The sequence below is a fragment of the Hippocampus guttulatus genome, chromosome 17 (assembly GCF_054856545.1).
Source record: "Hippocampus guttulatus isolate MCC_2025c chromosome 17, RoL_Hgut_1.0, whole genome shotgun sequence".
NCBI classification, from domain to species: Eukaryota; Metazoa; Chordata; class Actinopteri; order Syngnathiformes; family Syngnathidae; genus Hippocampus; species Hippocampus guttulatus.
Window position 1 is genome coordinate 9818172 of NC_141277.1, and position 16465 is coordinate 9834636.

At 43.9% G+C, this 16465-nt stretch overlaps 2 protein-coding genes across 5 annotated transcripts in view; one reads left to right on the plus strand and one right to left on the minus strand.

Annotated features, from left to right (window-relative positions):
- palm2akap2 (PALM2 and AKAP2 fusion) overlaps positions 1-2652 on the minus strand; it is a 67889-nt gene extending 65237 nt beyond the window's left edge. Inside the window, exon 1 of one of the 2 annotated variants that reach the window (XM_086134697.1) lies at positions 2434-2652. In XM_086134697.1, the coding sequence (XP_085990823.1) occupies positions 2434-2516 (83 nt within the window). In that variant the 5' untranslated portion in view covers positions 2517-2652. The remainder of the gene's footprint in view (positions 1-2433) is intronic. The other variant, XM_086134699.1, reaches the window with a different exon arrangement.
- A 2764-nt stretch (positions 2653-5416) lies between these two features.
- plppr1 (phospholipid phosphatase related 1) overlaps positions 5417-16465 on the plus strand; it is a 36139-nt gene continuing 25090 nt past the window's right edge. Inside the window, exon 1 of one of the 3 annotated variants that reach the window (XM_086135148.1) lies at positions 5417-5491. The gene's annotated coding sequence lies outside the window, so the exon portion shown is untranslated. Of the gene's footprint in view, positions 5492-12296; positions 12506-16465 lie in introns of those variants that run through there. The other 2 variants (XM_086135147.1, XM_086135149.1) reach the window with 2 other exon arrangements.

Consider the following 16465-nt stretch of genomic DNA (forward strand, 5'->3'; position numbering starts at 1 on the left):
TACCATTAATCATCATTTCAAATTTCTCAAACATGTTCACCGTATCTGCTTTCCAAAGTGACCATATAAAGTTCTCCAGTTCACGTTTGATGAGACAAATGAAACTGTACCCATACTGAGACACATGCACATGTAGACTATTTGGTGTCCTGTAGCCAGACAGAGTTGCGCAGCTGTCTGCCTTGAGAGCGCGCAGCAGTCAAAGGCTTGAAGTCTGTCTTTTCTCTACGACCTGGAGTAACACCAATATCACCATGAGTCTGCTCGGCCTGTACACACTGTCATTCTCCACATGCTTCTTTTATTCATCACAGCCTTTTCAAATTCCTCAGACCGCATTGTTTTGTTCCATTACAGTCATGCCCTCTTTCTTCGTCACCTCTGAAAATTCTGCCACCCCCCACGATCCATTCAGGTCAGTTTCACCGTTGCCCACCTCCAGAGACAACGGCATCATTGTTCGTCTGCATCGCCACGGCGACACAATGACCTCACTGCGGAGTCAGCCCAGCTCCGCCCACCCTCAATCCCGACTCAGATGTAATGGCCTCCAGATGTGGAACCAGAAGCAGAATAACACCCACACACACCCACACGCACACATTGAGGAAAATAACAACATCCACTGAGTGGAACGAAGGCAGGGCGACTCAGTAAATATCCACAAATAAAGCAAATTGGAACAGCTTGAACGTGAGGTGAGTGAATGCTGAACCTCAAGAAGCTATTTCTCTGCTAATGAGACTGCCAGAGTTTGATCACATGCATATTTAATGTAACAGGGAGGTCTAGTTGTTTACATGTGACATAGCCTGCATGTCATCTTCTCTGCTTTCATAGTATACTGAAACCTAATCAGAAAGTTTCAACAAATCTGGAAGCATTCATTTGACTTTTTTTTTTTTTTGGCTTGCAATGTATGCAATGCAAAATAGCTACTTTCAATTGTGCCCAACATACACACATACACATCCAGGCCTGTAAAATGGACTCTTCTTAGTAGAGGATTAGCGTCAAGGTCAGAACATTGATTCCGGTGTAAAATTGTAGGCCTACTATAAGGTAGGCTATAAGGTATGGACAATGTTGACGGCCAAGAAGTCACACTGTCAAACACATACCAAAGTGTGTCTCTGTGTAGGTATGAGAAGTTATTTATGCACGGGGATGGGGGAGGTGGGAAGGGGGGGGGGCTCCATTTATGGCTCAACTTTGGTGATTCAAATGAGGACAAGCAGTAAAAAAGAAAATGCATGACTGGATGGACATCACATCCCTTTCGGGGACAGCGGTTACTACAGTGGACAGCTGATCATGTAAACAGGTTACAAGGTGCATCAAAGGGTTCAAGAAACACATGGCAAATCAAACGTGCTCTTTGTAATATGTTCAATGCTGTGATTCGATTCTGTTTGATATCGCCTTTGTGGAATATTGATGAGGTAGCAAAATCCACCGGTTTGTATCCATCTCAGGGTTGCGGCCATTTTACCACTTGCCGTCGATTGAAAATGACAAATGATCACAGCTGCTCAGGGCTCAGGTAACGACCATTAAGCGTCAACACAGCGTCATGTGACTGGAGACATTTCGAGGCCCCGGGATTTCTTGGGGCCACGAGGGATTTACTGCTTTGGCCCAATGCTCAGTCTGTCGCTGACTGGAGGGAAAAATACATGTACTTAAAAGGGACATCAACTCCAAAATGTTCTTCACAGTCATATTCTGGCCTCTTTTCTGAAGTTGAGCCATGATTGGTTGTAACCTGAGCCCTGAGCAACTGTGATGCCATTTTCAGTCGAAAGCAAGTGGTAAAATGGCCGCCCCTTGAGCTGGACAAAATCGGTTGGATTTTACAGATATTACACAAATGCAATATGAATCAGAATGCAAGTGCTTAGACTAGTGGGGCTGCATGGAACTCAAGATTTTTTTTAAGGTCGACACCCACTTTAAAACATGTATGAATCGCATGAAGCGGCCTGCGGATGTGCTGACACAAGAAGGTCGGATTGAAACTGCAAGCCTGCACATTGTCAATGCCGAACATGCAACACGACACACACCCTCAATCACATATCACTGACTGCGCCGGACAGAATTATTGTGGTCAAGTTTGAGGATAAAAAACACCCCAAAGAAAAGGAGGAGCCGTACATGTACACGTGATGAACGATGGTGACAGATTCTATGGAACACTTTGCTGATTGCACAGTGCGCCGCAGAGGAAGAGCGAGTGTGCACGAGGGTATAAGGCAAGGGAGGAGTGTACACCGTGTTCCGCGTGTCTCCTCCAGTCATGACTGAGCAGCAAGCTCACCATGACGGGGCTCTGGTTCCCATGACGACCCCCTGTCAAATTGGAGGGGCGAGAAATGGAGGAGAGAGGAGACAGACGCCTGCCAGGAAAGAGATGGCAAAGTGTCCACTCACCGTACTGTCGCCATGCCGTTCCTCTGCAACGGTGCGTCCGACATCATGGCCGCAACACCCTCGGCTCTTCTTCTCTTCTCCATCCGCCCCTTTCTCCGTCCCCTGTCCGCCGCCGTCCCTTTTGACGGAGGTGTCTTTCTTCTTCCTTTCCTCCTCCTGCCCTCTCCTCCTCCTCTTCCTCCTCCCCGTCCTCCACAGCGTCTCCTCCTCCTCCTTCCTCCTGCCTTTTTAGTGAGTGTTTGTCACGCTATCGGTCAGTGAAGCTGCCGCAGCTCCGGCAACCCTGCATCGCCCTGCTTTCGAAGGGATGGAGTGGAGCATACTGTGTGTGTGTGTGTGTGTGTGTATGTGTGTGTGCGTGCATGAGAGAAAAAGCATTTCGCAGGGTCACATCTATGCCAAAGGATATGCAGAATAAATATATAGAATACACTAATACTCATTGTGCCCGGTGATTACCGGCAGATTAACCAACCAGCCGTCCAGAAGCCACTTCTCGATCTGTCCAGGATGAGCAATAAACAACACATGGACATCTTTAGGCAACGGGGAACTTTTCAAGCCCCACTAATGTGGCCACTTCAGCCAGACGAAACTAATTTGGAAACACACAAACATAATCTGGTTGAAGATTTACAGCCTGCACCACACTTGGAGCTGCTGTTTTAGTAGCAAAAATGTTTGATGCTCACAATATACAGTAAGTGCGTCCCACAAAGAGGAATGCTTCATATTGGATGTATTTGTTGATGTATTTAATGACATAGCAGTTGATTCTGCTTTAAACCACATGAAATCACATTGAGACGAAATCCAGCAAATGAAAGCTACAATCATTTTTAGAAATAAATCGGAAAAATACATTTTTAATGAAACAGTGATCGTCACGTTCACAAAACACAGTTGCAACACTTGGCTGCGGCCTTCCTGTGCTGAATTTGTTAGCATATCCCAAGCTCGAGCACATGGAGTTCCATTTGCGGAATTCTAAGTAGCCAACAATGAAATTCTCATATTATTTTGAAAAAGTGAACACCATTTCCGCAGTGAGAAGTTTGAGTGAAAGCCACGTGAGAGGTTTTGGTGAGCACAAAATGTTTCACATTCTTGAGTGACGCGCACTTGATATCAAGTCCTCAGGAGTCACTTTCTTCTTCTAGTCTTATCTGTCTCTTCTCTGTGCCCTCCATGGCTCTCATCCATGTGGCCGCTCCTCAAGCTAAGGTCGTGACCTTGCATGGCGAGCACACATGCAGTCAGTGTGCTCGCACACCTGCACACTGCATTATATTCACAGAACATGTGATAACTTTTTATGAAGTGACTCAACTGTAGTAAGGCAACAAGTAATATCTTTTCAAAATGAATTATTTTGCGGATTGAAATTTGAAAAAGTCACAGCGGTGAAAGACAGCAAAAAAAAAAACTGACGGTAGGGGGAGTGAATACAGCAGCCCCAATATGGCTGGTTAAGGAAAACAGTGCCCTCTTGTGGATCGTTGTGCACAAAATAAGTGACAAACCTTTTTGAAAGTGAGAGGTGCTTCTTACCTACTGAGTAATTACAAGAGCTAACAGACTCACAATCCTGAAACAACACATTTGCTCTGTGAAGCAGCCTGTTGATGATCCCCTGTTCCATCGTCTTCAAGTAATCCTGACTGCAGTCAATACATTCTTTACATCTGCACGAATGACATCCGTGGAAATAAAATGGAATTTACATTAGATCAGAGTGGTATCACTTCATAGTTTTATGATTCTGACAACTAATGTTAATGTTAGATCAATCTTCGTTATCCCCAAAAAATAAAAAATAAAATAAATACTCAATGTTGCCAAACTTGTAGTTACAATGCAGTGCATATGAAAACAACATGCACTAACAGAAGAACACCGTTAGAGGGCACTGTCATTCAGAGTTTCAGGTCGATGCAAAATTAAAGCGGAAAGCAAACCGGCCTTACCTGTAGATATGCAAATCTATTAGCAGCATTGAATAAATAAATAAATACCGTGTCCATTAGGTCTGGCTACATTGTAAAATAAATAAATTAATTTAAAAAGTGAACTTTTTTGAAAACAAAATCATTTTATTCAATTGTAATGTTGATCAATCAATACATTTCAGTGCATAATTTGATTGCAGAAATCAGGTGAAAACAATTATATTTTTTTTGGTGGTGATTTTGCGAATTTTGAAAAATGGGAAAACATTGGTACGGTGGAATGAAATGAATGTTGGAAATTGTCCTCAAGGTGATTTGAATAAGAGGAATATTTCAAATGTGAATGGGAAATCCTTCACATGATTATAAAAAAACACCGGTTGTCAGTGGCATTCCAGTGTGGAGCATTTATCCCAGCACGCAATGAACAGTGGAGCTGTGCGACCCACTTCATCTGAGTAAATATGTGCTGATGAAAAATTCACCAACGTCTTAGGCAGAACTCTGGAGAAGATAAAGCCTGATGACTTTCTTCTTATTGGTGCAAAGTCATTGAAACAAATTAAAGATTAAACAACTTTTTTTTTGTTTCGAGCAGGACAACCTCAGCAATTGTTTTCATATCCCAATTTAAACCACTTACCCAGTTGGGGAAAAAATCTTCTTTTAGCTCTGGTGTGTTTGAGGTGACATGAGGCTAAAGTCAGAATCAGAGCAGATGCTGATTAGTCATCGTGACTATCCAAATGCTTTTCTGCATCTAGAGAAAAAAAAGTTTTAATATTTAATTCTGCCCCACTGGCCACATTGGAGAGACATTTAACAAAACCTGCCAAAAGCTCCATTAGACCGGCATAAATGTGGCAGAGGAGGCATTTCTGATAAGGACAAAATAACTGGGGAAGCCCTTGAAGCGACTGACTCAGAAATCCCAAGCAGTCGTTGGGAGGAGGGGGGAGGATGGACTCATTTTAGGGAGCACTCTGTTCACAAAGGTTGGAGGGGGGGGGGCTGTGAGTGCACACTGGACGAAGCCGCGCGTGTGAGGACAAATGTTTCTTCTGCAATTGAAGATATCAATAATTGGGATTTCTGCAGGTCTCGTGGGGGTAAGTGTGCGTATCCTGGAATGTGTGTGCGCGCGTGTGCACGTGGGGCTATGGCACGTAGAAGAAGGCCAAGGCCCCCGGGACAAACGTGGTCGCTTACCCGCTTGGTTGCCATGGTGATGAGGAGATGAGAAAGGCTCTGTCGGAATTGCCATTAAAATGGAGAGCGGCGCATGTACACATACACATACACACACACAAAAGCACACACGCACGCACATATACACTCACACACACACACACACACACAAAAGCACACACGCACGCACATCTACACTCACACGTGCGCATGCACACACACACACAGAAAAACAACACACTAGTGATTTGGGGTGATGTGGGCTTCTCCACAGAAGGGTCGTTACGGTCTTTTTTTCCCTTTTTTAATTTAACTCAGCACTCTGATTGGTCTAAGCCATGCCTAATGACATTGATACGATTCCCGAGGGACAGAGTGTGTGCATGTCAGTGTGAATGCAGTCCGATTAAATGCATGCGTGTGTGTGTGTGTGTGTGTGTGCGCGCGTGTGTGTGTGCATGCACCACAAGTTAGAAATGATGTCTCTTTTGGTTTGAAGCATTCATCACTTACTACAAAAGGCCAACCAATCGGACTGATCCAGCGATGAGTCTGAATCTCCAAGCTCAGAACAATACATAGCTAAAAACAAACTGAAAAAAATTGAATAAAGAAACATGCTAACACACATCGGTGCCACAAATGACGTCACAGTGCTAACACATCATTTGGTGAGGTCATCCTACTTTGTACCTGAAAGCAGATTAAAGGCATGCAGATGAAACACACTGAGATTTGATGTCATATTAACCTGGAAGCATAATGACTTCACAGTCACTGTGAAGCTCAACACAGGAGCTCAACCTCCAGATTCTTTGTCATAAGGATGACATAGTTCATGCCTTCGTCGTCACGTCTCGGCGTGATTACTGTAATGCACGAGTCAGCCAATCCTCCATTAAGCGTCTCCAGTTGGTCCAAAATGCTGCTGCTCGGCTCTTGACTGGTGCTCATAAGAGGGAGCGGCGTAACTTCTACTCTGGCATCCCTTCACCGGCTTCCTTTAGATTTCTTTGACAGATTATATGATTTATTTGATAATATTTGCTCCTCTGCCCCGAGCAACCTGCTCAGACATGTCAACCACTTCACCCTATCGTCACAAACAATCGCTCACAGACAAATTCCCACCATCACGGAATAGGGAGGTGAGGCTCTAACATAAAATACAAAGGCATGCCTTCCCGAACAAGATTTGTGCTTTATTATGATTTGACTTGACTTAGCTGGCATGCGATTCTCGCAAGTATTTTCAGTGGTGCACAGGATGAGCGGCCATTACATTTGCATTTACATTTGCGGCGATGCTGTGTTCACTGACCTATAAAAGCTGTGAGGGAGGAGAGGAGACAACACAGAGAGTGAGAGCGAAGAGATCCGAGAGGACACTCGTAGAGGGAGAAGCGGAAAGAAGCCAGCCAACGTGGGTGTCATATTTTAGCGTACATTTTCCATACATGCGAATTTACATGATTTATCATTGAGGCCACCAAAATACCTGAGTGGAGACCGAAATCTGTTATATTTTATTTAATTTTATTTTTTACATGTTCATTCAAATCATAGAAGTGTACACATACACAAATGTAAGTCCACATGGACCTTCTGTTTGTATCATTCTCAGTTTGACACTACACTGCCTTGAGCAACTCTCTCTCTCTCTCTCTCTCTCTCTCTCTCTCAGTTTGTGTGTTTGTGTATGTTGAGTCACGTTGCCTCCTAAGCATTTAGCCCTCCGAGTCGTTAATGGAGATGAATGTCGCCTCCACCTTCATCGCTGATTTAATCACGCAAATAGGCCGCCACGCTCACCTTTTGTCCCATGTAAAATTCTGAGAGACCGCTCGGAGGCCCGCATATGGATTTGGGCTTGCGTGACACTATATTTTATACGTATTTCTGTTGCTATCATTCAGAAGTGTCCTCAAAACTGGTCACAAACCTGAATGTTATCAATCTTTTTGATGTATTTGAGGCGCATCCATCCAGCTCTGCATCCAGAAAACATACAAATATGAAAATAAGCTGCTGACAAAATAATTTGGGAATCCAAATACAAAAACAAACAAATGACATCCTTTTCGGGTTGAGTGAACGCTGGCGCGTTTTGGCTGCCGCTGCTCAACCCGTATTGTTTTGTGTTTTTTTGTTATTGTTAAGTGTCCTTGGGTGTCTTGAAAGGCGGTTATAAATAAAATGTATTATTATTATTATTAAAAAAAACAAATCCTCACACTCAGATGGGGACAAGTGTTACTTGTTGTTGCCATGGCAACCATGGAAAACTCCTCTGTGACATCATAGCCGCTATTGATGCTTCCCGGGCTACTTCTTGGTAACATCTGTTTTTATGAGGGTGAGCTTTGTTGTCCATTAGGACGAAGCACAGTGTCATGAAAATATAGTGCAGGCGTCTGGTAATCACATCTCATTGTAGAAAGGAATTTGCAGTGGGTTGTTTCCCTTGCTTGCACCACATCTCCCTTTACATTCTTCTTTTGGTTACTGCCTCTCCCTCTGCCGAATGAGCTTCTTCTGAGGGAACCGAGCCTTCCCACCACTGGCATCAGTTTGTTGGTTGCCCGGGCAACCATGCAGCCTAGTTATTTATAGCAGCAGATCGGCACGACTCCCACGAAAAGTGAAAACTGTGATGGGATGCATTGTTGTTTTTGTTTTTTCAAAGTGTGTGAGCTCACCTCAGAGGAACAGGATCTGAACAGAGAACTAAGAACAAAGTCATAGTGAATCGATTTCAGTGGTATAAAAGTGAATCAAATCAAAAATTGGATTCATTAACGGATTCATGATATACGGTGTTCTAATGTAATGGAAAATTCGAGGTGATTTATTAAAGTTTGAGCCGCTGGTCTCCTTCAGGCCTACCGTCCTGCTCATTAGACACCCACTCACGTCCACGCCAATTAGCACCAGACAATAATCCCGTCAAGGTCCGCAAATAACCGATCACTTCACCAGACATTTTGTGAAGGTGTGTTCTGTTCCCATATCCTGCCTCTTCGCCCAAAGTCAACTGGGATAGCCTTCAGCATGCAGTCATTCTCAGGCGGACGTAGAAGGAAATGACACACACACACACAAAAAAAAAAACATTTGTCGGGAAAAGAGATGCTAATATCTACACAATTAATAACAACCGAAGCATGTCATTCTGTTAAATAACACCCACTTACAAACACAAATCACGACGGCCATCAAGCAAATACATTGCATGCATGAGATTCGCCTGAGTGTATGTTTGCAAAGTGCATTTGCAAAGTCTCCCCGGGAACGCCGATCACAACCGAGGCCGGGGGCAGTCTGTTCCGTTGCCATGGAAATGGGGTGAGCACAAGCTTAGGAGACTCTGAGAAAGCAAAGACCGTCTGATCAATACACCTCTCCGATAATGAGGCCATGGACACGCACAAAGCCCAGAGGAGCACAATGCGATACGGCAACTCCGGGATTGTGCAACTGCCCAAGTTTCCTGCAGTAAGTGGATCGGAGCTCATCTTCGGTAAGATATTCAACGACCACATTTAACACATTGTGCAGCGAGCATTTTTGAGTCTCTCACACAAGTCAAAGTAACAAAACATGTTCAAAGAAATGTATGCCACGTAATGAATTTTGTTCATCTACTTTGGGAGTATGTTCTCCCCGGCCGGGCCTGTGTGGGTTTTCTCCGGGTGCTCCGGTTTCCTCCCACATTCCAAAAACATGCGTGGCAGACTGATTGAACACTCAAAATTGTCCCTCGGTGTGACTGTGAGTGCGGATGGTTGTTCGGCTCTGCGTGCCCTGCGATTGGCTGGCAGGGTGTCACCCGCCTACTGCCCGAAGACGGCTGGGATACGCTCCAGCACCCCCGCGACTTAAGGGGATTGGAAAATGGATGGATGGATACTTCGGAAGTCCAAAAAACACGACAAGCTCAGTTCATCCTTCCATCCATCCCTTTTCTACACCGCACATCTTCACCCACGAGCCGGAGCCTGTCCCGGTTGACTTTGAACAGAAGACATTTCGAAATAAAGTATAAGCGGATCGCATAATGAATACGCCTCCCTGCGTTTTGTTCTACTCCTCGTCATGTAAGTGAAACTCTACACGAGGCCGTTGAGTCTGAGTGAAGCTTTGTTAGCAGATTAAAAGACTAACGCCAAGCTTCCAGTGGATGACAAACTCCGAGACGAGGTCTAAGCTGATATTTCTGTGTGTGCGTGCACGACAATATATTGTGTAGTCCCCGAGGCTTTTGATAATTCAATAAACTCCAAAATTAGTGCTTGCATATGTGGGGTCATTTGTAATTATTAAAAAAAAAGGCATCAGTATCATTTTTGAGGTTAGATTGTGTCTTGGAGTCTGTTCCGCCCATCTTTTTTTTTTTTTATCCACCCCCAGAGCTCCTCTCTTTCACCAGGATACTGCGTTTGCATACTTGCGACTCCGTCATCTACAGTTATTTGGACAGCACCCAAGTGACCTTTCTCTTTTCAAATGAGTGTCACAAAGGCCCGCGTGAGTGCAGATGACCTTTATTTTGGAAAGCAATAGCGAAAAAACATCCGTAGATGGTTTAAATGTTTTCTTCTTGACTCCCGCTGAGTTATTTGGACACAAATGCCTCCGTCTTCAAGCTATCGTGAGCAATTGTTCAGCGCTTATACGGAAGGGAGAATACCATCATGTCGCCGGTGGAATACATCTAATAAATGGCTTCTTCCGGGGGTGCCTTCAAAACATTCGCAAGTAATGCAGAATGATTTCTCTGTGGAAATATATAACAAAAAAAAAAATGTGGCTAAAATAACATTCATTCATTTTCCGATTCGTTTATCCTCACAACGGTCGCGGGGGGTGCTGGAGCCTATCCCAGCTGTCTTCGGGCAGGAGGCAAGGGACACCCTGAACCGGTTGCCAGCCAATCGCAGGGCACACATAGACGAAACACCATTCACGCTCACACCTAGGGACAATTTGGAGTGTTCAATCAGTCTGCTATGCATGTTTTTGGAATGTGGGAGGAAACCAGAGTACCCAGAGAAAACCCACACAGGCCCGGCCGGGGAGAACATGCAAACTCCACACAGGGAGGCCGGAGCTGGAATTGAACCCGGCCGGTATCTCTGTGCTGTTTGGTCGACGCGCTAACCACTGGACCATCGGGCCGCTCGCTAAAATAACATGTTTTATTTATTTATTCCCATATGTGAGTGTACCCAGTGGTACCTGCACAATCTGCACCAGATCTGCTCTTCAGACCAAATATAATGCGCCGACTGATGCCGCACAACTCCTTTTGAACATCAATTCCCAAATGTTTTCTGCTGCGTTTGGTTAACGTGACGGGAGCCCTCAGAGAAGTGAGCCGGGCAGGAAAAAGCCGAAGACGGAAGACCGGGTAGACAGAGGACAGAGTGTAATGTAGCGTGCCATCTAGAATCTAGATCACTGAACACACCAATGTTTTCTTCGCTTTGGCGTCAACGTGCGTCACAGTCTTCCATGTTTTGGTCACACTCCATTTCTGACAGTTTTAATCACATTCATTATCTTCTATTATGGGATGTATTTTCTCCGTCTGCCAGGCATATGAAGAAAATGCTTACTGTTCGTTGTCACATTACCAAGTCCAAGTCACAGCATGTCATGTAGCGTCTTACGCTTTGGTTTATTACTTTGAATCTTGTTTTTTTGGGGTGCCAATGTTCTTTTTATGTAGCTTTTGTCACATTGCGAGGTGGTGGAGGACCCCAAAAAGCAGGCAGGAGGGAGGAGCAGGGTGAACTTGACGAGTTGTAGTGATAAAAACACAGAAAACTAAATTCAAAACAAAGTCCTGAAAACAAAACGAATCCAAAGTATCAAACAAAAACTCTGACTGAAGCGGGAACTATCAAAAACCGAAACATGGCCAGAACAAACATGACAGCAGCAAACAAACACACAATGACCCGACAATGAGTGGTCGGGCAGGAGTCCTATACTGCTAATTACATAACGACCAACAGGTGTGCAGCTGCTTGGGAGCCCTACAGTGCCACCTGTTGGTCACAAACAGAATCATGACAGTTTTGATGACTCCACAGAACAGGTTAATGGACGACAATGACACCAGAAGTGAGTTACCTGTCCAATGTACTCCACAATTTGGATTTGGATGACATTGTTGCAAAAAATACCACTTCACAAATGTTGGAGATGGAACCAAAACTGCAGTTAGTGCTTTTGTACGGCTGAAAATCTCTTCTTCCATCTCATCATCTGTGTTTGTTTTTTTTGTTGTTGTTTTTTTTTTTTGCTGCAATAGGCATCTGATTTCGAAATATAGCCTATCCTTCAGACTCTGATACTGTAATTGATCACATATTTTTTTTGTGTGTGTTCAGTCTCAATGCGACAAATGTCCCGTAGACATTGGGCCCATGCTGTCAAAAAAAATCCAAGAGCAACTCGTGTTCATTTTCGTCTGTTGCACCTCATAATCACTTCAGGCTTCCTGTCACTGAAATCTGCCTTCTTTCTCATGATTTTTGAGGAGGACAAGTTTCTCATCCACTGTGTGAATCCACATGAATATGGATAAATACGAGACAGACCGGAATAAAACCAAGAAATGTTCGTGGGGGTTGTAAAGGGCAGCCTGGCTGGGAATGGACGCACGAGACAGCCCACTTGCACCGAACACAAGGTCCCTCCAGCGAGTTATACACGCTCCGCTAGAGCCCACTGCGCGTCTTGTCCCCGCCCTCCGACGAAGCACAGCATCCGTCCTCATCCACGCCGCGTGATGCCCCTCACATCCACGCAGAGCAACCCATGGAATAGTAGTAGCCGGGGTAGTAGGAGTACGGGAGTGCTCTTCACACCTTCCTCTTCTTTCATGGATTCGCCGTTTTTCGGGAATATTGCTCCAACCCATCGCGGTAAGCGAGCGCGTGCGTGCGTGCGTGTGCGCGGGTACGTCGCGTGGGGGTGCTGTGGAGGAGAGATACGCGCGCGCGCACACACACACACACACACACACACACACGCACACACTCACGCGCAGAAGGGTTGGTGTGGCGCTATTGTCTGATTTCGAGGCGAGTTGGGCTTTGAAACGCGAGGGTCTCTTTTGCTTGCAATGAAAATGCCTCGGTGCGTAAAACACATTCACTTTTCAAGAGTGTCGACCGTCTTTTAAAAAAAAAAAAAAAAAGAATCGGGTTGGAATGATTGTAACGGTCGTGTTGGTATTTTAGGGGAAGACACCTGTCTCTGTACCAGCAACAGTGGCCGTGGTTGCGTGCCCCACAACACGCCCAAAACATTTCCAGAATTGCAGTCTCGACATATTGTTAATATGTCGTGTGCACACCTCGCACGTATTCGGTGCACATTTATCGCCTTTCTTGCATGGCAAATGCAGATAAATGTGGTCCTTTTTCCCCGCCCCCCAACACTCGAGGCTGGCTACCCCAACCTCCCCCTCATACACAGCCCCCCGGCCCCCGCCCCCATTGTGGACTCGAGGCGCTGTTGATGCCTCTCGGATCACTCAGAGGCTGAAATCTCACGCCTCTTAAGATGAATCCATGAGCTGTAACCTTGGAATTAATTCAGGGCATCACCCTCTCTTGCGGCTTCTCAGCGAGAAAGCGCGTTGCATTTGTGCTCCTCTTCATTGAACAGCTGATGAGATCTTGATGGTATTTTCAGATTTGTGACGCACATGTGCGCCTTCTGTTTTTGCGCCGTGATGCAAATGTATGTTTTATAGCATTGCATTTACTTTCCTTTTTAGCGGGCATACAAAGTTGCTCATAACGAATGAGTATGAGCAGAACACTAAAAAAAAAATTATAATTACACATTTATGTGTCAGTGTGGGGTTAGACTACAGTGAACCCGAGTAATTGACATCTCTTAAATATGAATTTCTTGCAAAATGCAACAGAATGTGCACGTATGTTGTCACTTTGCAAGCTGTAAAAATAGCAAATGCTACTTTCCTTTAAGCTACGTGTTACTTTTTGACGGTGATGCATAAATATATGGACCACAAAATCTCTATCGCTTGCCATCCACTGACTAGACTGTCTATTGTACATTCCATTTGAGCTTCACGCAGTTACCAGCAAATCATCTCCATTATTGTGCCTATTATTTTAGGACCAAGGAAAATGTTAACACCCTGTGAATGTTTGGTCTTAGAACGGTTATGATACTGGATGGATGCAAGACAATTTTAAAGAAGTCATTTCATCATGGCTTCGAATGAGCTCTGGCATCACCTGCTCACTTGAGTCACAAGATTCACGCCTGGCCTGGCCCAATACTTTGCTATCAGTTTTATAAAATGCACGGTGTACATTGTACGTGCCAACTGATATCAACCGCTGGCTTGTATATTAGAATGCACTAGATGAACAATCAAAAAAAAAACTCACTAGGAAAAAAGTGCTTTGTATTACTCAGGATAATACATTGTGTCCCTGAAAACACCACAAACACACACACACACACACACGCACTCACAACCACACATGCACACGCATACAAACACACACACAGTGTATTGAGACTGCAGGAAGGAGTGACTTTTGACCTCACAGAGTCTGGTTATTGATCACAAACACGCATTACATTACACACACACACACACACACACACACACACACACACACGACTGATTTAGTGATGGCAGGTATTTGATTACCTCTCGATGTTCGTGTGGGGGTGGGCAGTACGATTTGGGCAGTCGAGGTTTCCTGATTGGGTAATAGATCAGTCAGCGATCCCTGGCTGGATTGATGGACCCGAAGATAAGATAATAACTGCTCGTGGGGAATGACAATGTTCTGCCCACACTACTACTTATTGTGTGCGTGTGTGTGTGTGTGTGTGTGTGTGTACATACATACATATATACAGTATATTAGAAGGAAATGAAGAAGAACAAATTAGGAATTGTTTCGTTGGTTTCCCAGTCATGTTTTGGCTTGATTGATTTGATATTCTGTGAATTATATTTGGTGGATTGGAATATTGATCAAATCTAAGCTTTACAATAGTCACAATGTTATTGACTACAACGACTTTGATGGTTATTGTGACTGCACACTGGACGTTCAATTCACGTTAAACACATGTAACAACAATTGGGGCGGTGATGGGCTGCCCACTCCCAAGCCAAATAAGGAGAAGATAATTGATAGATGGAAGGTAATGACAACTGCCACAACCTGAGAATGACTGCACGAGAATTAAAAATGAGAATTAAATGCACGTTTTTAACAACCCACAGCAGAGTGTAGCAATAGAATTTGCCAAGGTCAAATGTCTCTTTCTCAACTTGGTGAGTGATCATTCATTCTGTGTGCTTTGCTTTTTGCTATTTTTTTTCAGTGCTCATTCTAAAAAAAAAAAAAAAAATGATGGCAGGATATCTTATGGGACCTCAGTGAGGTCAACTCAACTCACAAGAGCTCAGCTCAGCTCAGTTGAGGGAGAACGTAAGAGGGCCTACTATAAATTTAAAGCAGTAAGACTCAAGCATTGTCACAATTCTTTTTCCAATATGACTAAACTAATATATATACTGTATATATATATATATATATATATATATATATATATATATTTTTTTTTTTTAATGATATTTGAAATGGCTATTTGCATGTGTCAATTTTTTTTGAGGAAAGGAGGAAAACTAGCATCACATGTGTTACGGAATGTGAATGCGCCATAGGTAATTTTGTGTTGACAATTTCTGGGTCTCTTGAATGGATAGGATCTTTATTTTTCTTTTCCTCAAGCCCATGGGTCTCTACCCACTTATTTATGTAACAACATGTTCATTAGATGTAATAGCATTGTCGAATATCCAACAACGTGACTACTGCCATCTGTTTGTGAAAAAACAACTGAACTGTTGGTCAACTGATAGAGAACAGCACAATGAGAGAAAGTTGCATCTTATGCCTCTCTTTTTTCACATGAAAGTATTCATAAAAAAAAAAAAGTCTCTTTAGCCACCCTCAGGGGTTAATAAAGTGCGTCGATTTGAGAGGATATAAGTCTTTATCTCTTCCAGGCATGCGGGTGCAGCCGCTGTTGTGTTGTTGATGAGCTGACAAGTAGCTGAGAGTTTGATTGAACTTCTTCATAGGAGTTCCAGGGCAGATTGTAAATAATCTGCCGGCACTGAGGAAAGACATAAATAACTGGACTTTGAGTGCTTGAGGGAAGTCATCCCCCCACCCTCCTATTTTGATTTGATTCATACATTATGCAAACCTATCTGCGGCTGTTCACCGGTAATAATTTGGGGATATGCAGGACTAGCACCTTTCTGATTTATTTGACTGCTCACGCCACAAAATTCGATCGTCTGAATACAACACAATACAGCAGCCATATTGGATCCTCATTTTGAATGTTTATATCTGTCACGTCTAGATTCAAATTTTTCCTCATTACCTACCTGTGATTGTGCGCGATATTATTCCCATCCATTTTGCTGCCCCCCCCCCCCCCTAGACTCGGTGTTGTCATGTATTTTTCATGTGCTACATTCATGTCTCCTTACATGGAATTCAAAGCACTTTGCAGTCGTGTCTTTCTCGCTCGCACAAATTAACACTCACGGTCGAATGAATGAGGGTTTCTGTGCCATTGTGCTTGTTGTTTGTTGCACAGTGCAGTGCAAGCTATTGTAAAGAAAATTTGGGGATTGACTTTCCCTTTAAGAAGGAATGTAAGGAAGCAAACTTTTTTTTTTGGCCTCATGGTGTGAAAAATACACAAACATGAATCAGAGAAGCACAGGGGAGGAATGAAGATACTATTTATAGCATCAAAGATGCTCCATTGGCAGGAGAGGCAGCCATGGGACAGTTCTG